Raw genomic sequence first — 23,750 nt, forward strand, 5'->3', positions numbered from 1 at the left:
CCTTCTTCAAGTAGCTTCAGTGGGACGTCCACCTTATTGCTTGCACCTAATCTATAGTGTCAGATCTACAAAGAGGAGCGAGGGAAAGGGTGGCTGGGAGACGCATGTCGCGCTGCATTCCATTGATCTCGGAGCTCGGAAATTTGGGGTGAAAAGCAAAAAAAGACCAGTGAAACTCGAGGTCGCTCCAAAGTCGGAATTCCAAGTCGCGAACTCGGCGACGGAGTATTTTTCCCCCCGAGCTTCAACAGACCCTGGCGTCACAGCAGCATGGCGGCACATGCGGTGAACGGTAAACAAAAGTCAATCTGCATGGATTTCTGAGTCCAAACTATGACCGGGACTGTTCTCCGGCAGATGCGGGGAAACTCCGGGTTCGGAAAGTAAAATTCCACTGCGGGATTTTGAGTCAACCGTCTGCACGGCTGGAGCAAAATCACGGCGGGGCGGATACTTTCCGGACCCGGGATTTTCCACCGCCCCTCACGGCCAGCGATGCGGCAACTAATGCGGATCCAGTGGGATCCAGTACTCAGTGGCTTGCCAAATTTCCAATGGAATGCAGCTTTGGTGTGGGACACAGCGAGCGATGAGAAAAAACGGACATGGATGACGTTCACTTACACGCCCTTTTTAAGGTAGACCGTCGTGTATGGTTCAGAGACGACAAGAAGGAGAGCAGCTACGATATCTACAAAGAATATACAGAACAAGGTAAAATATATAGAGGGGTGACTACGCATGGAGGGGCGGGGATGGGTGTGTGTGTGTGTGTGTGTGCGCGTGTGGGGCGGGGGGGATGGGTCGCTCTATAGGTCCGACTCCGGCATGTCCGGCATGTCGGCCATCAGGTAGCCGATCCCGTAGCGGCCGTTGGGCGCGGTGTCGGCGTCGGGGCCCACCCCACCGCTCTGCTTGCGGTAGATGCTGCCCGGCATGGGGGAGGGCGCCTCGCTGGGCGACTTGGCGTGGATGAGGCTGGCGTCGTCGCCCTCGCCGGGGCGGGCGCTCTCCTTCAGGATGCGACCCTTCTTGTAGGACACCTTGGACATGCCGCCCGCGCTCTCGTCGATGATGTTGAAGTAGCGCAGGGCGAAGACGACGGGCACCGGCAGGATGGCCGCCACCACCAGGGAGATGCAGACGGCGACGCCCCACGGAGGGAAGTTCAGTGACCGCTCGGCGGCCTGAGGAGAGGGAACAGGAGAAGGAAAGGAACAGATGCATCGTGTTGGACGAGGATAGAGGTGACGTGTCAAATCGTCACAAAAATCAAAATGAAGTGTAAGATAAAACAAAAAAAAAAAAAAACACAAAAGAAAAAAAAGATTCAGACCTTCCTAACCCTTGTACACACACCCAATTATATTTTATTATTTTATATATATTTATAATATTATATTATATATATTATATATAATTATATTATATATTATAATATTATATATATATATAAATATATACACACACACACACACACACACACACATATATATATATACATATATACGGTATAATATATTTATACATTATTTATACATTATATATTATACAAAGATGTTTTCTACTTTTGTATTTATATCATCACTGCTAACATCCGTGATATCATCCGTGATTTTGTTGTGTTGAAAGTCTTAGTTTTGCGAAGCGTTTATTATCCTCGGGCACATTAAGGCAAATTAAAATTGCAGACGCCTTTCCACCTCATCAGATGTGCTCCATGCACTCGAGAAGTGGTTCTCAATGTGTGGGGATTTTAAGAGGGTCCATAGGGTTCCCGGCAAAGTGATTAATAGTTCAACATTACTCATCGTAATTTCATTTACAAGACTCCGCACCATTAGGGAATGAACGATGACGGCTGTTTGGGTCATAATTTCACTGTTATATCTCCAACCAGAGAACAGATAGGTGAGGATGTTTGGACCAAATCATATCTAATATAGTTTTCAGACCAAAATGAACGGTAAGACTAAAACTAGGCGATTGACACCTTTCCCATTGCCAGGAGAAACGCAGTTTTTTTTCTGGTGTGTCACGTTCGGACGTCATGAACACGCAGGAAACGGGGCGTCGTCATGGTTGCCAGCGTGATTGGTAGAGGGGACAGCAACTCAAACAAACAACGACACAAAACTGTCAAACTTGAAAAAAAAGTACTTTGAGCCGTTCAAAAGAATCGGATCGCTCACCAACGAACCAACACTGCAGCACAAGCGCCGGCGGCGCGGATACTCCATCCTCCCCGTGCACCGGGAAAAAAAGTCAAAAACTCGTGATTTTGATTTTGGATCCTAAACGGGATATGAAATGATGGAATGACGCACGGATATTCGCGTCTACTTATGCGCCAGCGTTTCGGAATTTCTAAGGGGCCAAAATGACATCACATCAGAGCCGATCGGAGGTGGAGGCAATTGAAACCCGGGTCTATTGCAGGGTCATTTGACCCGGGACCGAGACCCGCGTTGTTTCCTTTCCCACTGGTGACAAATGGCGGATGTTGGCGTGTGTGATCGGGTTTTTGGTGCAGTAGGATTGGGCTATAACAGTCTAAATCTTCTCAGATGGGGCTCCCAGAGACAAAACCTTTATCCAATGGGGCCCGCGGTGTATCAAATCAAGGGTCCTCGACATGAGAGAGGTCGAGAATGGGTGCACCTGATTGGATGAACTCAGGATGAGCTCATCAAACGGGTGCTTGGCTAAACATCCTGTTGTTCCTTGAACCCTTTTATTTGCTTTCTAGTTGTTCCGGATATTCCGACCTGGAGGCTCCCCATTGATCCCTGGTCCCGGGGGGACGGGGGGGACGGACGGACGCTGACTCACCAGTTCCTGGATCCAGGCGCTGTAGCTGGGGGGAGTCATGGTCAGCTGGATGAGGCTGGAGCCCAGCAGCACCAGCAGCAGGATGGGCGTAACGTACTTCCACATGTAGTAGTAGAAGCGAAACGGCGTGAAGCCCAGCATGTCCTTCAAGTCTTCAAAGAACCTGGAGGGTGGAGGCGGAGGCGGAGGGGTCGGGAGAGGTGGGAGGGGGGGGGTTGGAGATGTTGAGACCGAAGCAAAGCTGCAGGTGGTGCGATCACATGACGGCCCTGAGGACAATAGCTCGGTGTTTGTATTTATCAGGCTCGATGTTACGTAACCCCAATTGCATTTGTTTAAGCTGTTTGTTTGTGTTGCTGCAAAAATGGCCGCTCCACATTCAAATCTCCGGATAGGACGCGTTTTCAAGATTGACACAAACCGGCGAGCGACTCTGCGGGCCCCCGGCAGGGAAATCTTTCATCCCGAAAGCAAACACCCGACCTTTTTGAAGCCGGCACTGCAGCTTGTCTGGGGCGGCTCGTACGTACTTGTCGGTCCCGTAGACCCAGGCGACCGCCACGTTCTCCAGGATCACCACGATGAGCAGGGGCAGCGTGGCCGAGTAGTCGTCGAACATGGCCACAAAGTAGTTCCCTGAGCGCTGCACAAACAGGAGACCGATGGAGAAGGCCAACAGGCAGCATCCCACTGCAGCAGGAGGAGGAGGAGGAGGAGGAGGGTTAAAGAGGCAAAATCACTACGATCACAAGCACTTTTGAGCGTCATCGCCAGGGGGGGGGGTCACGTGGAGCGGTGGCGGGAGTCCCAAACCTGTGAGGAACTCCTTGCGGACTTTGAAGGTGTCGATGAGCGGCGTGAGGATCCCCTCGATGGTGCCGAACATGCTGCCCAGGCCCAGGTTGACCAGCATCAGGAAGAACATCACCGACCAGAAGGGAGAGGCCGGGAAGTGCGTCATGGCCTCCGTGAAGGCGATGAAGGCCAAGCCGGTGCCCTGGACGGCCTGCGAGGGGGGAGGAGGAGGAGGAAGGGGAAGAAGAGGTGGAAGGGGAGGAAGAGGAGGAAGAAGAAGAAGAGGAGGAAGAGGAGGAGGAGGAAGAGGAGGAGGAAGAGGAAGAGGAAGAAGAGGAGGAAGGGGAGGAAGGGGAGGAAGGGGAAGAAGAGGAGGTTAGGAAGAGTTGAGGGCTTTGTGTGGGCTTATTCTGAACTGGAAGGTGCTGGAAAACCAGCCACCAATTCACATACAGATGTGTCTTGAGATTTGGACTGTCGTGCCCATTGTTCATCTTTTAGTTTTTACTTTTTGGTTTTAGTTTAGCAGTTTTCTAAATCTTTGGGCATCATTTCTCTTCGCTCATGCCGCTGCTGCCTATTCTACGTTACATAAGATTCACTATTTACAATTAACAGGAGCAGGATCTAACAAACGCCGGGCGCCTCGAGGTTTCCGGCTCTTATTGGCAGAAGTCAGCGTTGCAGGGTTTCTTGCTGGACTGGGCTTCCTCGACTCTGTGCCAGCACTGTCAACACGCAGCGCTGGCTCCTGCCTCTTCTGCCAACATCCCCAGGGCTGACACTTCATCCTCCATTCAAACCCTGTCAGACACATGCCGCCGGGCGCGCCATGGCGTTACCCCAACCATGACGCAGCAAAACGGCCCTCTCTCATGGAGGCATTTAGGATCGGGAACTCGCCGACCCCGTCGAAAACACCGACCGTCGCGTGGTCAGCAAGCCGCCGAGAGTATGGAGATTTACAGCCGTTTGGGTCTAGCGCCGAAAAAAAGGCGCCGGCGCGCGTTGGGGGGCCCCCGCACCTTGTTCAGCTCCTCCTCGATGCTGCAGGAGTCCAGGCCCAGGCTGGGGTAGTCACCCTCCGTCACCCCCCGGATGATGTCCGTCATCTTCTGGTAGTCCTCGGCGCTGACGTGGCTGAAGTTGATGTGGTGCGGGATCAGGTCGTGACTGATCTCGTTCCCCAGCAAAGCCACGATCTTATTAGTATTCCTGAGGGGAGAGGGAGGGAGGGGGACTTGTGTCACCAAATCACAATGAATGCCTGTTTTAACCAACTCGGACTAAAGTCAAGCTCGGAAAATGAACACAGAACCGCCTCCGGGCGCCTTCAATCTTCCGACTCCGGAGAACGGGTTGGGTTGCGTTGAGCGCGGCGGTTACGCAGGCCGCAGACCAACAAATTAAATCCGCTCTATATTCATGTGTTTGGCCGCAGCAGCTCCCTCTGCGCGTCGCCGCTGGATTCTCGCATCCGGTCGATCGGGTGGGGGAGCGACGCTACGTCTCCAGTCCCGCAAATGACGTCAAAGGAACAACAAACAAGCCGGCAGCCTCAGTGATGCCAGACTCGCAGTTTTTTAAGTCACCCTGGAATGGAGTGACTTGCCGTAGAACACTTGTATTCTTCCGCCCAATTTTTGACGGAATTAAGGTGTTATTTTTGCAAGGATTCAAGTCTCCGACGGAGCCGGGCCGACCCCTCTCTCGTCCTCAAACAGAGGCAGAAAATCCGACGACTCTTTTTTTTTTTACCGAGTGACGTGTCAAGAACTGAATCCCCCCCCCCCCCCCCCCCCCGAGCGTGCACTCACAGGGCAACACATTTGGCGTTCATGATGTTGGCCTTGAAGCCCAGCACGGCAAACACCACCAGCGTGGCCAGCACCGAGGTGAAGAAGTTGATGAAGGACACCAGGACGGCGTCGAAGTGGCAGTTGTTGTCGCGCTTGTTGTAGCTGGAGAACGCGATGACTCCGCCGAAGCCGAGGCCCAGGGCGAAGAAGACCTGCGTGGCCGCCTCCCGCCACACCTTGGCCTCCAGCATGATCTCCAGCTGCAAGGGGGGCACAAAGCAGACATTTGTGGGAGTTACTTATAGTTGAGGGTGGGCAAACATTCCTTTTTCGTTCCTCTAATTAAAATGTTTAAATATAAGGAAACAGTAATAATACTATAATAGAATAATTATTATTATAATTATAACGTTTATTTTAATATATTTATATGCTTTACATTGATAGTAAGCAATCAACTAGCGACAAGAAAACAGGCAACATGCATTTAATAAAAATAGGTAAATATTAAACTTATTTTCAGATTTTAATCCTCAGTTTAGACCTTGAAGGATCACGGTCACTCCTCAGGGAGTGATTTTCAATCGTTATTGCTATACATAGTATTGTATTACAGAGCCCCTGTCTATATGTGTAGCGTACGCTGCATCCGAAAGGTTTATATGTTCATTGCAATCAGAACCACTCTGAGCGCTTTGGAGGAGGAGTGGAGTTAATGTGACCGTTAAAGCCGCAGCACGTTCTTCACGTCGTGTATGACGCACCGCTTGGAAATTTTACTCATTCACGTAAATGGTGTCAGCAGCGCTCACTCAGCACTACCACAGCACTGCAGGCTTATGAGGCGCCAGGCTGACAAACACCGGCCGGGGCACCAGGATGGAAGCAGAACCTGTTGGCCACGCGCACGCACACACCGCTGACATGCAGCACCTCGCACTACTTTCACATGTGCAGCTAAAGTTAAGTTATTGAACGTCAACTGATCAACGCGGACGAGAAACAACACGAGACAGACGGTTACAAAACAACCCTTGGACGAGTGGCTCCTGTTTCCATGGCTACCGAAACGATGCGGTGACATTGGCTGGTTGAATGTGCTTGAGAGGCTGCCGTTCTTATTTTATGTTGATGACTAAAAGTTTTGATTGTGGTTGGACAGTGACAATACATTGGTAAATAATACATAGTTAATAGCTGTGTGATAAACATTCTAATCAATAACCCTAACCCTCCTGGTTCAGGGTGAGAGGGTTGGAGGGTTAGAGAGTTAGTGGTTTAGGGGGTTTAGGTTGGAGGCATAGGAGGCTTGGGTTACTGAGTAAGGGGGTTTGGGTGAGAGGTTTAGGGAGTTTGAATTAGAGGGTTCGGGGATTTGAGTTACAGAGTTAGGGGGATTGGGTTAGGGGTTTTGAATTCAAGGGTTTTGGGGTTTGGGTTAGAGGGTTTGGGGGTTTTAGGGGGGTTGGATTACAAGGTTAGGGGGTTTGGATTAGAGGGTTACGGGGTTTGGGTATGAGAGTTAGGGGGTTTTGGTTAGAGGGTTAGGGGGTTTGGGTTTGGGTTCCAGAGTTGGGGGTTTTGGTTAGAAGGTTTGGGTTAGAGAGTTTGAGTAAGAGAGCTAGGGGGGTTGGGTTAGGGGGTTTGGGTTACAAAGTTAGGGGGTTTGGGTTAGAGGGTTAGGGAGTTCGGGTTAGAGGACTTTTTGTTGATCTTCTGTACCTTGGGTGTGAACATGTGGCGGATCCCGTCAAAGGAGCCCTTGAGCAGCAACGCCCGAACCAGGAAGCAGATAAGCACCACATAGGGGAACAAGGAGCTGAAGTACATCACCTGCAAGTGAGAAACCATGGAGGAATCATTGTTAAATAGCAGGACATCAGCAAAAACCGTGCTAATACTTAAAAACACACTGTAAAAAGACACTATAAGATCATTTTGACCAAAACGAGTCACATGCGAATTTCATGAAACTGCCTTCACGATAAAGCTCCAGTTTATTCATTATGAAGGCTCATTATGTATTCCTGTGTAGGTGGGATGGGTGGATGTAGGTGTAGGAGTGAAAGTGATTTGGATGTTTAAAATGATGTCACATGAATTCTATTAACGTGGACAATGGCGACTGGGCCCCTCAGTAGCTGCCCCTGGGCCTCTTTTCTTTCTGCTCTGCCTTCCAATGTGGTCTGAGGGGAGCCGCTGAGTCGCGGGCTGAAAGGAAGGAGGGAAGGCCTGAGTCAAGCGCTGTGTGGCAAATGGATTTTGGGGCGTGGCAGAGGGGCGTGGCTGCAGGATGGACGACCAGGATGCTTTGGGTCTGAGTCATGAAGCAGAGACACCGTCACTGCTCCATGGTGGTCCACACGCTGGAGCAGCGTCTTAAAGAGGCAGCTCACCCAAAATTATTATAATATTTACTTATTCTATATAAAATGCATTTTTCCTTTTTTATCATTACTATTTGTTGCCTTCCATTGATGTAAAGCACATTGAGTTGTATGTTTTGTATGAAAGGTGCTGTGTGTTTGAAAGGAAAACTAAAACTTGTGCTGCGGATTACAGAACCTCGGAACCTGTAATACATGCCTAACATCACCAAACTGGACCCAGTGTATTGATGCCTGCAGCTATATTTATTATTATCATTTTTATTATTATTATTATTATTATTATTATTATTATTATTATTATTATCTAAACCTTCATATCACTTTGGTATCTCGATAGATTTCTTTGTGAATATTTACTTTTGAAAAACCTAAAATCTGGATAGCTAAGTCTAATGTTTTATCATCAAATGGCACAAACATTGTCTTAGTTGGACTTTTTTTTCTTTTAGGGCTAGGTTAAAGTATTTGTTTCAAATGAACCAGTTTCAAGTATAGTTTTGTTCTTTCAAATACTCCTTATGTGATTCTTTGTCATCACATTATTCCAACTGTGAGAATATAAATAGATGTAATTTGTGTTTTCTTTGCTGTTGCTGTGAACATTTTATCGTCTTTGCCCCTTTTTCCCAGTAAAACCGCCGACCTTGTGCTGTTAACAAGAACAAGTCCAATTCACTATCAAAGAGACTATTTTTTTGTCCCAGGCAGATAGCATGTGCTTCTTGGAAAGGCCGTTTTCTGAGATTAGCAGCATGATCTGAAAGGAACTGATGCAAACTAAAACAAAAGGCTTGACCCTATCTTAATCTGGTGTGGTGAGTAGCTATCTAAAACGCCATATAATACTGTATATAGTCCACAATACGTGTCCTCAGATCAATAATTAAAAGGCATGTTTTTCTTAAATCAGATATTTGTACTTGTTAACAATCATCTGTTTTCAATGTTGCTCAGAATTCCAAACATATATTTATTCATATATTGATTCATATTACATCTAAGAATATATCATGGCAACGTCCCTCCTCGTCCTAATCCTAAAATGCTTCTTCAGACGCTTGACAATCACGCCACGCCAAAAGCGCGCGTGTAACCATAGTTACATGGACTCTCCCTTTCACACCCTCCCACACATGGCGGCAGCAGAGGAGCCCACCGTGCGGTGGGGATATTCCTCGGATCAGGTCCTTTGTCGAAAATGGGAGGAGACAGCATTAATATTCTTTTATACGACAAATCTCTGATTAAGCTTCAAAAGCTCTCGGCGCCGGCCAATGAGAGAAAGTTCATGCTGATTTCCATTCCGGTCACCTCAAAAGGCCCCAAAATACTACACGGAGGTATTTTGGAGGACGCCCATCTGGCTTCTACTGTACAATTAACCACCGGCCTGGGTGGCGCGCATTTGTCTCGAGGGACTATTTATTCAGCGTACAAAGACAAAGGCCTCAGTAACTAAAGAATATATTCTGTAAGATCACAGTCACATATTTAACATTTCTCTATTTTATATATAAACTTTATCTACTCAGCGATTTAACAGAGGAACCCTGTAAAAGCTGAACATAACAGCCCTTCCAGCGAGGAAGTCAGAGTTATGGCAAACAGGGTAACGATAAGGATGATTGTTGCTATCAGGGAGCTCTCAGGACATGGAGGACTGTAGAAATGAGACGTGTGCAACCCTGGAAGTCTCCGGGACGGGACAGCAACATTACAGCACATCTATTAGAAAGGGCCTCCATCTTATACTGTCTCATATTGTCTCATAGTGTTTCATAGTGTCTTATAAGTGTCTCATATTGTCTGATAGTGTCTCACATTTTCTTATAGTGTCTCATAGTATCTCTTATCTCTCATATTATCTCATAGTGTCTCATATCTCTCATATTACCTCATAGTGTCTCATATCTATCATATTGTCTCCTAGTGTCTCATAGTATCTCATAGTGTCTCAGTGTCTCATAGTATCTCATATTGTATCATAGTGTCTCATTATGTCTCATAGTATGTCATTCTGCCTCATACTATCCCAGTGTCTCATAGTATCTCGTAATGTCTCATAATGACTCATAGTATCTCATATTGTCTCATAGTGTCTCATAGTATCCCATATTGCATAGTGTCTAAGTGTCTCATAGCATCTCATATTGTTGCATAGTGTCTCACAGTGTCTCATAGTATCTCGTAGTTTCTCATAGTATCTCATAGTGTCTCAGTGTCTCATAGTGTCTCATTGTGGCTCATAGTGGCTCAGTGTCTCATAGTATCTCATAGTGTCTCATAGTGTATCATAGTGTCTCATAGTTTCTCATAGTGTATCATAGTATCTCATAGTGTCTCATAGTGTCCCGGTGTCTCATAGTCTCTCATAGTGTCTCATATTATCTCATATGGTCTCATAGTGTATCAGTGTCTCATATTGTCTTCTACTCTCGCATTGTGTCTCCTACTGTCTCATAGGGTTTTATAGTGTCTCCACCTGTCTCAGACTGTCTCATACTGTCTCCTACCATCTACTACTGTCCTATACTATCTCATAGTGTCTACTAGTGTAGCGGCAGCAGATTAGGAGACAGGAGCTGATAGCAGGCTCACAACCAGCAGGTTTTTGGAATAAAATCCGGCTAGTGACACGTCAGAAACCAAATTTAGCCTGAAAGCAGTCAGCAGCGTTTCTAAAGACATCACATCAATCCAAAGAAAGACTCTAATAGCGTGGTTGTCGAAAGTTGAAAGCCTTGAGGAATTCCTTCTGAAACCTTACCTGACCCTTAACGCAAACACCAACCTCATTGGAAATTCATTCATTCATTGGCGCTGTTGGCACCGTGCTCCAGTGGGTTATCTCCCAATGAGGGGCCTTTCTGTGTGGAGTTTGCATGTACTCCTTGTGCTCACATGGGGTTTCCTTCATGAAACATCAGGAAGGACCCCCACTAAAAACATGTCTGTCATAGTGTCCAGTGTCCGTTGCTGGTCAGACGATGACCAGCGACGGACACTGGTAATTGGTCCCCGGGCGTCGCCAGACGCCGCCCACTGCTCCTGGTTGCCCCCCCAGAGGAAGGACAAGCCAGCATGGGTTAAAAGCAGAGAAATAATTTCACCGCCCACCAATCATAGCATGTGTGTGCGTGTTGGTTGTCGTTGCCGCATGAGTGCATGTGTTGTGGTGTGTGATAAATAAAGGATCTTCTTCTGCTTTCATACAAAAGCATAGATTGTTTAGAAAAAAAACTGAGAAATTGAGATTGAGAAACCGTACATGTAACCTTGACCATGAAGGCCGAGACAAATATAATATGGTTTGGTTGTACAACGTGGTTTGTACAAGATCGAGAAAGGAAAATGAGATAAGACCAATATAACTATCCTAGTATACTAGTATGGTGAATGCTGAAAAGATTAATATTTGTTAATAGGTTTTTTTTTAACCAATTAGCAGGTCCATGGCAGTGGCCCTGGACGTGAACCCACTAAGACTCGTCATATGACAAATCGGAAGATTAAAGATCTGCTGGGGAGGAGCCGCAGAGTTTGCAAGCAAATGTCAACCCTTAGTCAGCGGGCAAATCCTTCCAGATGCGAGTCACGCTATTGTCAACTCTAGTGTGCAAAACTAGGCTAAAGTAAAACAAACTCAAAAAAATCCCAGAAAAAAGAAGTGATCACATGAGCCTCGTGGATCTAATGCTCATACCATCGAGAGAGACATGTCAGGGAACATTACTCCAGTTGCCGGGCGTCGTCTTAAGACCAAATACCCGTACGGCGAGCATCCCCTAAGCCTCCACCTTGAGGTGAGCTCAGTTTGAAGGAGGATTTTCCCAAACACTTGGCAAGAGCTGGACTTTTGATAAACAAACTGCCTTCCACTTTCCAGCAATTCCAGGGCTGAGACTGCAGGATTACCGGGCCAATCGTAGAGGTCTACAACTCATCATCCGCGGGAACAAAAATGCTCCCGGCCTTCCCCCTCCTTCTCCAGACAATGAAGCGTACAGAAAGCAGCGTATCCCGCTCACCTTCCCAGAGGACTGGATTCCTTTGATCATGGCGAGGCAGACAATGGACCACGCCACCAGCAGGCACACGGTCATCTTCCAGTTGAGGCCTCCGCTCTCGGAGATGCTGTCGGAGATGTCCAGCGCCTCGCGGTACCAGTAGAATGTGGTGGCCGAGCTCTTCTCACACTCCGGCACGACATCTGCGACGAACACAACAGCGGGGCATTAAAGCCCGAAAAGCAGAAATTGAAACACCAGCATGTTCCTGTCATCGCAATTTTTGCTGTAAATGTATGTGCTTTAAAAGCCCTTTAAATGCCCTTAATTCATCTTCTCCCAGCCAATATGTTTTCCTGATTTTTATGACTCATTTAAATACAGCCAATCAGATAAAATCACCAATTTAGGAGCTTTTCTTTATGCTCACCTATAGTTGGCACGTATAGTTGTGCACGTTTGTACCCGTCACGCGAAGTTCAGCTCATGAATATTTAGGGGGGTGAGACCACGCCCTTTACGAATCGTTACGGATACAAATTCTAGAGAAAAATTTAAATAAAAACCTCTTGCTGAATTGGTTTGCTTTTATGGACTGATTTATGATGGTTTTTGTTCCTCTTCAAAGTGCAGCTTCGGCCTCATCATTATTGTTGAGCAATATTAACGTCGCATATATACCAAAAAAAACCGCATTTGATGGGTAACGCGGTGAGTGCAGAACGTGAAACGACTGTAGGTCTCGAATGGAAGCGATGTGTAACTGGGAGTGTGGCTTACACGTGTTGGTCTTGTTCTTGACCAGAGGACACTCGTGCCACGGCAGTGGCTGCTGGAACGACTGGGAGAAGTAGAAGAGACTCCAGCTGATGATGACATTGTAATACAGGGCCACGAAGAAACACACCTACAGATGGAGAGAAGGAGGTGGAGAAGAAGAGCAGGAGGGGAATGGACGCCATGAATAATCAACTTTAATAATAACAGAACTGTATTTCCACAAAGCCATAAAGGTTGAAGGGATGAAGCTTCAGGCCGAATATGTCATCCTGGACTTCAATTCTTCATGAAGCCAAGATTATTCAACCTATTTAGGAATATTCAGATATATGAATCTGATGAATTTAACCCCTACAACTACAGTATATAATCCATATAATTCCCTAAATAGATATAACATACTATTAAATGTCCTTCAGTGGAAACCTTTGTCTGACACCTCAAAGTTACCTTTGTTATTTTTAAGTTTGGAAGGCTCTGTTAACCCAATGCATCACAACTTGTTTACCTTGATCCGACAGATAATAAAGCCTCAACTCGTCCGATCAAAAGCTCTTGAAATTAGCAGCGAAGTGGTTCGTGCAGGATGTGGTGATGTGGCCCTCATTTGATTAAGATTTCCTCCACTGCTCAGGGTATTTTGAGAACTACAGAACACTAAGTTGTGGTGTGGTGACATGAATTCAATACTTGAATTGTAAACATTATATTAAAACATTAAGGTGCCGTGTAACTGCAGAAATCCTTGTTAAGACGAGGAGGACCTGTTTTAGGGCTGAATTTTAAATTTAAGATGGTTTTATATTAAAGGGCATCATTCTTTTCTATCGTCAACTGAAAATACAATAACACACAGGATCTGGCGTTAAATCCCTTGTGCTGATATTTGGGGGGCCAGAAGAAGCACCTCCAGAATCCTGTTATACTGTATGTATGAATACATTGCATTATCTTTGAAAGTCTTACTGTCAATGAGTTCAGATGTCTTCAAAACGTATAATTATATTGCATAATATATTAAACAGAGCAGACAGCAGAGTTGAACTCAAGACTACATCTTTCCCAACTATGTTTATATCAATAAATCAAACGCAGATAATGTTGTCTGAGATTCAATTCTGGAATTGAAAAAAAAAAACATTCTCAAGCTATTCTAAAGTTTACCGCTATTGTCTCAGACTTACCACACAGCTGGCAAAGCCGATGCCCCCGAGACGAGGGCTGATGTAGTTCCAGACCCCGATGCTGCCCCGGCGGATCCGCTGCCCCACCGCCAGCTCCAGGAAGAACAATGGGATGCCGATCAACACCAGCAGGATGAGGTAGGGCACCAGGTAGGCTCCTGTAGACCCCCAGTAAACATACTGAGTCAAATAATAATAATAATAATAATAACAAAAAAAATAAAAAATATAATAATAATAATAATGATTTAAAAAATAATTATATATATATACTGTATAATAATAATAATAACAAAAATTAAAATAATAATAATAATAATAGTTATAATAATAATAATAATAATAATAATAATAATAATATGATAATAATTGAATAAATTAAAGAGCGTAAAACACACTTATTTCAACTGTTTTTTGAGTAGTCCATTTGGTCCTTATTTTCCTTAACTTGATGTTGTTCTATTGGTTAATTCTGTTTTCATTTGTTTTCATATGTTTTCTCAGATTCTTTTAATCTTATTTTGTATTTTTTTTACTGTCCTTCTTCTGCGTATTGTTTTTCTTATTATTTATTTTTATTCATTATTTTTTAAATTATTTGTAGAACACTTTGTGGCACATAGGCACCCGCAGTACGCGCGGACATGGTTAAGGTCTCGTTAAAACCGGGACATTTGAGACGTCTTGTTGTCCGAGTTTGAACAATATCGATGTACATTTGGAGCATGGAGCCGATGCAGCGTTTAAGGAAAACTCGAAAAACTTTAACTCCTGTTGCGTTTACCAAAACCCTGAAAAAACTATGATCAGTTACAGAAGGCGATCTCGCACTGGAGGAACCTTCCTTTCTTTTGAGTCTGCACTGCATGATCCAGGAACGATGGGAATTGTTTAAACACTGTTCCTGAGGGACATTGAAACTAAATGAGAGCAACATTCAGTGATTTAAGGTGATTGGTCCAGACTTAAGTCCACAATGATTGGAAGAAACGCATGAAAATTAAAATACTTAATCTAAAGTACACAATTTATATACAATTGATTTACAAAACATTAAATCTACGTAAAAAACACGTGGACACAGCGGACTCGGAGCGACCCTCGATCACGACCGGTTTTCCTCAGTGTGACCCGTGCAAGTCGCATTGCCGGTCAGTAAAAAGTGGATAGAACATCCATCCATAGAGGTTGGTCCCAGGAAGGAATTACACCAAAGATCATAAACACACAAACAGGGGAAGTGATACAATTTTGTTTTTGATAGAATCCACCCTTGAAACGTTCTGAATTAACACTCTAGCGGCTTTAGATCATTGACTTTGCTCGCCAATATGAGGCTTATGCACGTGTACACACCAGCCTCAATTAAAGGCTCAATTCAAACCACACACGCACGCACGCACGACGCAGGCACGCACGCAGGCACGCACGCAGGCACGCACGCAGGCACGCACGCAGGCACGCACGCACACACACACACACACACACTCACATTACTACTGTTAAATAAATTCACCGTCTCCACCTAATATGTCCCTCATGGTGTGTGGTGCAATCAAACAATCCTGGAAACCGTAAAGGAAAGAGATAAAGTGCAGTCTGAAATTACTCCAAATTACAGTGGGTACTGGTGGAGACATTCCGCCCTGGAATTAGGGCTTCTGGCTGGGACGCGCTGTAATAGTGCGGTGCATTGATTAAAGCGCCGGGGGCAGAGTGCTTGTGATAGTGCTCGCCGAGAGTGCACGTGGTGTTAAACACTGGTGGGCACATGATGGCAGGAGGCAACGTTTTTCTTATTATCTGTGGCTTCATATCACGTTATCTTCTGGAGTCTTTCCTTTCAAACTCCCTTTGACATAATTCCAGTAGGCTGCGTGTGACAGGTTTTTAAGATTAAAACACGACTGAAGGGTTCAAAACCCTCTCGGGCTGACCTCAAATTTTATGGAATACGCAAACAAAAACGGAGAAGCGGCAAGTATCACTCACGAATCTCGAAAAAATTCCAACAACCAAAAAAATCCCGGTTGCAATGTGAAAATGAATGTGACTAACAGGAAAAAAACAAATCTGGAACGGCACTCATAACTCACAACTTATAAAACTCCACCCCACCTCCACCCACCGGTCCTCCGCGCGGGAGGCGTCTCGTCACGCACCCGAGGGGTGCACGGACGGCCACATCGGACCTCCCGCTTCTGCGCTGTTTATTATTTCATCTGGCCGGACGCTCGTTCTCATCTCTTCCGGCGTCCTGTCGCGACGCGTTTGAAAAGGTCCCTTCCAGGTTCGGCTGCACGGGAGGCGTCACAACCTGGAAGTGTGTGTGTGTGTGTGTATGTGTGCGTGCGTGTGTGCGTGGTCTCGCAGATGGTAAACATTAATACTCCTAATTTTAGGTCATTGTATCCAAAGCATTTCAACCTGAACCTGCCGTGTTTGTGTTTGGGTCTGAGGGAGCAGCATTTGAACTTGTTTCCATTATCAACGCGACTAATTCTGGTTCATTGTGCACGCCAAAGCTTTTGAAATCGCTCAAATGCTTCCTCCTCCCCCTCCTCCTCCTCCCCCGTTCCCCATTGTCTCGCCTCAAAAAACCTCCACCGTGTCCTTCACACACTCAAAGAACTTGAATCAAACTCAGAGTAGAGCTGTCACGATGACTGCCCGTTTGAGCTGATCTCGATCGTTTTGATTCTACGACGGTGTTTTTCCATCCACACTGAACGTGCACTTTAAGTTAATGTTGGAAGTGGTACGACGGATAGAATGTGAGTTAGGTGGCTTATACGGTGGCACTGGCATAAAACTAACCTAATTAATAAATAAATAAATAAATTAATTACTTACTTACTTACTAAAAAAAAACAAAAAAAACAAAAAAAAAACAATCTAATTGCTAATGGCGGTTATTTGTTTAACAATGACTAACTTTCGTGATGGTGACAGCGCTTTGCGAGACACCGGCCGTCTTTTCTTGAAACAGCTTCACGTGTTTCCTTACTGGGACTGCGGTAAAGCTTTGGGTCGGTGTCCCCAGCAGAGGTTTTCGATTGGAGGAAACGCGACAAGAACTTTTCTTAAAAAATAAAAAGCGACTTTGTCTTGTTCCGTGCAACGAAAGATGCTGGAGGATGATGCGAGACCTGGATCATCGCGGATCATTTCATCTGAGGTGTGTCAGCTTAAGAGCTTTGATCCTTGAGTCTTCTTAAGACACAGGCACCTCAAGCTTTGTTGTTCTTGTGGGTTTTCATGTATGTTCTCCGAGATATTTAAAGATATAGTTCTTATCCATTTAGAATTATATCACACAATGTAAAATGACAATGTGTTCATAGGTAGGGGCAGAAATTGAAATTGTTCCATTTCACTAAGATGAATACACTACAGGCTTAGCTGCATGTAGTTTGAAGCAGGTGATGCCATTATAGCACACACAAGCAGACACAGACACACACACACAGACACACAGACACACACACACACACACACACACACACACACACACACACACACACACACAAATGCATAATACACACAAACCACTCATGCAGATACATTGGTTACTATCAACTAATGCAGATGAGGCAGGCCCTGACACGTGCACACACAAACAGGCACGCACGCACGCGCACACACACACACACACACACACACACACACACACAGTGATCGACCTGCCCCACCCTCAGACCTGGCATTTTAATCTAATTACAGCTAAACCTGGCAGGGTGGCTGCGACGTTTCCAAACAGACCTGGGAGACATGACAAGCCCTGGGAGGATCACAACACGCACACACACACACACACACACACACACCGCACACACACAAAGGTGGGCTATCCATCTACTGTACATCGACTGTATGTTGTTTTTTTTTTATGTAAGAGAAAACACACTCCTGTCCAATGACCCACAGGCCTGGACATGAGCGGGCAGGGATAAGTACCTAGAAATGCTATCATATATAAATACAGTATATATATATATATATATATATATATATATATATATATATATATATATATATATATACATACAGCATACTATATATACCAAAGAGACCACACATCATACAAAATATGTTAGTTTGTATGTACATGAGATCCGAAACACACAGGTGCATGAATAAACATTCGCACAAACACATACAAGAAGACCGCAGACTGATGCGGCATGTGTATAGCAATATAAACAAAAACAAAGCCGACATAGTCGACATGCAGCTGCTATTGTGTGTGGGAGGGATGCATCTAATCAGCTTTTCACCAGTCAATGGATTTAGATAATCTGCAGGTGAGCAATGTGACATGTTCGGACCTTCCCAGGAGGCTTGATTTAGGCTCTTCACAACGACAAAAGCTTTTTTTTTTTTTAACCACAGTCCACTTTGGAGGCACTGTGATGAACTTGATTTTTAACGTGGGGGGGGGGGGGTGGTTGGTAAGGTTGTGGTCACAACCTGAGACAATAAAAGTCACGTGGCTCTCACGTCGATGTGGAGCGCTCCAATCAGCTCCAAGGTCACAGGGGCGAGTCTGGTTTTGACAGGCGGGTATAATGCAGGAAGAAATCCCTCTCTCTCTCCCTCTCCCTCTTTCACTCTTTTTTACACAAAACTCAAAGCCGCAAACTGTGTAGTACGGCAGCTTATCCAAATACACAACGTCTGAATCCTGAGCCTAAACACTCGTTATAGTGCTTATTTTTTACTCAATGAAAATTGTCTACAACTTGTGTGATCATAGGATAGAAATTGAAATAATAATAAAAAAAAAATGCAAAAAACATACAGTATATGCTTTGTGTCACATCATTCCAGAGACACAGGACTTCTACTATCGTTGGTGTTGCTGTCGTTACTGTTGCTGGTATTATATGCGGTTTGGACACTCTCAACTCACCCCCTCCATTCTTCTGGCACAGGTAGGGGAACCTCCAGACGTTGCCCAGGCCTACAGAGAAGCCCACCTGGGCCAGGATGTACTGGAGCTTGCTGTTCCAGGCCGGCCGCTCCTCCTCCTCCTCCTCCTCCTCCTCCTCCTCTCCGTCTGAACCTCCTGCCTCCGCGTCGCGCTCCTTCCCCTCCCCGCCATGGTGGTTGACGATCAGCGAGCTCTTCTTGAAGGAATCCTCGCAGGCGTCCTCGTTGGAAAGCAGGTCCTTGACAGACTCTGTGACATCGTCGTCAAGCTCTCTCTTGACGGCTTTGCTGTTTTTGGGCATTTGATAAAGTGGAACGTCTTTTTTGTTTTATTTTTTTTATTTTTTCTTGGGGGGGGGTTGAATCAGGCCTGGCGTTTTGTGAAAAGTCACTTTTTTGGGGGGTTTCGACAATGCAAATCTGCAAGCCTGATGGTGGTGGAGCCGTGGGGTCCCAAAGAGTTCTCAGAGTGAGCAATAAGAACGCTGCTTATTTCCTCATTATCACCAAACGTCTGTAGGATAGAAGATTAAAAGAAGGAATGCAGTGAGTTAAAATAGTCAATTAAGCAAAAAGTTTTTTTTTTTAATTTTATCATTTTAATCATATTTCACATTTCATGTCAGTGTTTGGAGGCACCCAGTAGAAATGCATCCTATTTCTACCCTACCTGGCCTGTTTAATTTATCTCCTCAGCTGTTTTGATCCGGAGGAATATCACATTATAAAAGTCAAACTCACAATTAAAGGGTGCTCGACAAACGGCTTGGGAGCTTTATTCTGAATTATTATTCTGAATATCAGGACCATTATATTCCATAACCTAACGGGTCTATGCTGATGGCACCTGTCTACGGTTTTCTATTTAAAAACAAAAAAGGATGGAATTCAACCTATCAAGGGTGGAAGAGGCCACAATCATTAGTGAAGAAAGAAAATTAGCTTGAGACAATTATTTTGTCTGTGAATCACAGTCATTATCATCTTTTTTTAAGTCATTACAACAGTAAAAAAAAAAACTTTCTTTTTTTTCCTTTTCACAAGGTAAATCCTAAGGGTTTCACAATACCTGCAGGTCAATTCGGGTAATGTCTATCACCAGATTAATACTTTGATTAAATGGCTTTTCTCTCGCTCTCTCCCCCCCTTTCTCACATGGAAATCACATGACTTTATAAGGCACCAAAATCCCATGAATGGTCACCATTTACAATTCATTGTCCGGAAAAGCCCTTGAACGTGCGCTGCTTTTTGGAGCCGGGACCCTGGCGCGGCGGGGGAGGGACGCCGAGGCTATCGCGTTCGCCGAGCGCTTGAATAATTGAAAGGCGGGGGACGCGCGACGACACGCGGTCGCACTTGCGTGGGGAGCGCAAACACCGCGGAAAGGGCGCAAACTGGGGGACGCGCGACGACACGCGGTCGCACTTGCGTGGGGAGCGCAAACACCGCGGAAAGGGCGCAAACTGGGGGACGCGACGCGACGACACGCGGTCGCACTTGCGTGGGGAGCGCAAACACCGCGGAAAGGGCGCAAACTGGGGGACGCGACGCGACGAGACGCGCCGCGCGGATGACGCAACTCCGCTCGACGCACCCGCGCAACGGAAAAAAATATATTAATAATTATAATAAACGAAGGTGTTGGTTTGTTTGGTTTTTGTTTTTTTTTGTTTGTTTTCTCGCCTCCTCCCTCCTCGCCCTTGGCCAAACGGCAGATTAAGTGATTAATAGATTTCCCTCGCCACTTCCTCCCAGATTAGCCTGGGCGTCATTTCATCATCCACGGAACAAGGCGGCGGTTCTCAACGTGGGGCGCGGGGGGGGGGGGGGGGGGGGGCGGGGATCCCCCACCAGCCGGTCCTTCGAGAGGTGTCCCCCAGGAAAAAACAAAAACCAAAAACACAACAAAAATGGTTCATTAATAGTGCGTCTCCGCCGCTGATTCATTTGTCTCGTGTATTCGTTGGACAATTCACGTGCTTCGCCTCGTAGTTCCACCGCAATTTCTATAACAACGGCCCTGACAGGTGTTGATATTTGGACTCAATCGTATACTAACAAAGAAAAAATATTCTGGGGTGGTTGGACAAATGTACATCAAATTGATGAGAATGGAAGGATGGGAACGACTGATCTGAGGGACTCCAAACATCAACAACAGAAAGAAAAAAGAAAAAAAACCCCGGTGGGATGCTAGCTTACAACGTGAACTCATAACAAAGCGCGAGCAAATGTCATTCCATTTTCTGACATCTCTAAAAGAAATAGTGCGTCGACCACTGCGTTGTCAAGATATAACCCGAATTGCATTTAGTTGACGCCATGAATTCACATAACGATACTAATATTTCTTTAATTTATCCGAAGCGGGGCCGGTATTGTCATCACCCCCCATCAAAAACCATGGCTCCCCATAAGAGCAATAAAGTGCCATGTGGCTCATCCTCTATTCGGGGACAATTTGTTCTCTGGATGATGATGCTCGCGGATTAAAGCCTCCCCCCCCCCCCGCCCACCATCACTCACTACACCCCGGTACTCCCGACCGTACGACAACCCCATACCTCCACAGTAAATGATAACAACACAAACAATAATGACACATCAAACCCATTCATTTCAGACGCACACTCAGACGCACTCACCAGTATCAACACGAGCGTCGTCCTTTCCTTTGGTATTTGTTTTTCTTTTTTGTTTGTTTGTTTTGTCGTTGTTTTTTTTTTTTGTTTTTTTGTTGTTGTTGTTTTTCTTTTTCCCCCCCTTCTTCCCCCAGAAATGACGAGTCTCAAGGAATGAAATTGTGAGAGCACATGCACGGGGGAGACATTATCACCTGCTTCTCTGGACCAGCGCTGCCGTTGTGGCGCTGCGGACGGCCGAGCCCAGCCTTGTCTAGCGGCGCCGACGGGACGCGCCCACGCGCCCGGGATGGGGGTGCGCCGTCGTCTCCGTACCCGCGAACGGCGAGAACGGGACGGCGAACGTCGCGCGCGCTTCGACGGACGCCTCTTGGCCCGCGATTTAGAACCGCACCCGGCGCGGGAATTACTAATGTGTCTCTAATTTGCGGCGGCGAGTGTATCGCGGAATCACGCGACACCCCTATTCTGCGTTGGTACGTTCCACTACTACTCGCCGCTCGTTACTCAGGACGGTAGGGGGGTTGGTATGCATGCGCGTTTTGTGTGTTTGTCTTTATTATGGTCACCTTTGTTCGATCACGCTATTCTTGTCCCTGTCGTTATCCTGTATGGCTTTGTATAGGGGGTTGACTAGTGAAAATAAATAAATACAAATAAAGAATACATCCAGCGACTTGATGTACCGACCGCTCATAAAGCGCCTTTAGTCGCGGAGGATGTGGACGCTGTAGACCCTGCGGGAAGAGCACGTCCAGGACCGTGGGATTTTACAGTTTCCATGCCCTTGTTCCGTTATAAGTATCACAGTAATCACATCAATCAACCTCAAGATAATACACAACACGGGTGCACTACTTCTAATAGCACATTCAATTATTCAGCATTTCGACACATGCCTATAAATACGGACAATGTTTTTGTTTTTTTTTCACATGGCAATATTTCACTATGTGGCCCTCATCCTCTTCTGTACTATGAGATTTGCTTTTTTTGTTATATTAATTCACCGCGTTGTCTGTTTTAAAGCAAAGTCTTCAAAATCTGATGCACTTCAAAATGCTTTATGGTAATCTCGTTTAGCTTTGCTCTAAAATAAAATAGTTTGTTAAAATGTTACATTGCTCATAAAATGCACAAATCAGAAGTTTAAAAGATCAAGTTTATTCAAGCTCTTCAGCCATAGTTTACTGTGGGGAGGAGGGAGTCGGTATTAGGGTGTGGGTAGTCGGCCTTTATTTACTGAACGACTTGATGGATGTCAAATTTTAGTATTTATTATCTTGCAATTAGAATTGTTCAAATACTGTTGAATTAGTGGTAAAACAGGAGCTATGTGCGGTTACATGGCCGCAAGTTTGATCTGGCGACCTCCAACTGGGAGTGCAATGAATACTTTGAAACTAATGTGTTACAGTGGTTACGGAGGTTACGGAGGTTTAGGTTCTGTTCCGGTGATGGTTTGGTTCCTCCCGGGACTTATCATCTTAGAACTGCGATAATTGTGGTAATGTATTCTTCATAGGTACCAGTGCGTGCTCGCCTCCCGTGTGCTTGTTGTTGAGCCAAATCCTACCCAGAAAAATAGCTAATTTGGGTTGAACTGTGGGGCCCAAATAATGGGCCAGCTGTGGGCTGTCCACAGGGGGGTATGTGTGTGGTAAAGTGGAGTTTATTGGCCACAGCGGGAAGCCCAAAAATGTCCCTGATTGGGACTGATGTTAGCTGGCCATTCTGGCCCCTGACCAGAGTTGGTTAAACTGAAATAATTAGAATCTAGATATTAAATACTGAAATATTTTATCGATAATGTAAACACTTCCATAAAGTTTACATTTACAGAAGATGTTTTTTTGTATCTCGATGTTTAAATATACATAAATATAAACAAAACATTCATTACAAACTCAAAATAAGAATGAGTACAAATAACATGAAAAAAACAAACATTTTAATAACTACAGTCACCTAGTGGTAACCACTGGTCGTAAACTTTTGACCCTGTGACATCAACAAGATGGCTGTCCGCAGCGCTATCGATCACCCATGCTTGACAGTTGGAAACAGACATTGTGGCTTGAAGGCATCCTTCGGCTTTCTCCAAATGCAAACGCATCTGGTAAATTCCCGTTAGGAAATGGGATGAAAGATGAGAGATGCTTGCCAGACCATCTTACTTTGCCACATTGGTCCAGGTTCTGTGCTCCTTGGACCTTTGTGAACATATAGTTAATGTTAGGACTGTGTTACAGAAGTGCTGATTTAATTCTGTGGGAATTATTATGGGTGCACTTTTGTGGCTTTTATCATTATCCTCTGAAGTGTGTATCCTTGTTGGTTTGCTTCAAGCCTCTGCTGATGCAGTTCGTCCTTGGTTTATGTTTAC

The 23,750-nt window shown here is 45.5% G+C and overlaps 1 protein-coding gene across 1 annotated transcript; it reads right to left on the reverse strand.

Annotated features, from left to right (window-relative positions):
* Positions 1-395: 395 nt before the first annotated feature.
* Positions 396-21,547, reverse strand: slc6a15 (solute carrier family 6 member 15). The gene is made up of 12 exons (XM_080002707.1): positions 21,368-21,547; positions 18,700-19,233; positions 13,788-13,945; positions 12,604-12,730; positions 11,845-12,026; positions 7,149-7,259; positions 5,445-5,686; positions 4,653-4,842; positions 3,646-3,838; positions 3,363-3,522; positions 2,833-2,995; positions 396-1,187 (listed from the first exon to the last, which is right to left on the reverse strand). Exons 2-12 carry the CDS (start codon positions 19,019-19,021, stop codon positions 810-812), a joined length of 2,226 nt encoding a protein of 741 aa, XP_079858833.1. The 5' UTR covers positions 19,022-19,233; positions 21,368-21,547; the 3' UTR covers positions 396-809.
* Positions 21,548-23,750: the final 2,203 nt, after the last annotated feature.

This window comes from Zeus faber (assembly GCF_960531495.2).
Source record: "Zeus faber genome assembly, chromosome: 6".
Classification (NCBI taxonomy): domain Eukaryota; kingdom Metazoa; phylum Chordata; class Actinopteri; order Zeiformes; family Zeidae; genus Zeus; species Zeus faber.

Bases quoted from the DNA above. Each gene is read 5' to 3' on its own strand.
- slc6a15 (XM_080002707.1), bottom strand. From the start codon at position 19,021: ATGCCCAAAAACAGCAAAGCCGTCAAGAGAGAGCTTGACGACGATGTC. The intron at 12,027-12,603 runs GTAAGCCACACT...TGTTCGTCGCAG, and splicing joins CAAGAACAAGACCAACACGT to ATGTCGTGCCGGAGTGTGAG. The intron at 1,188-2,832 runs GTGAGTCAGCGT...CCCTCTCCTCAG, and splicing joins GCGCCTGGATCCAGGAACTG to GCCGCCGAGCGGTCACTGAA.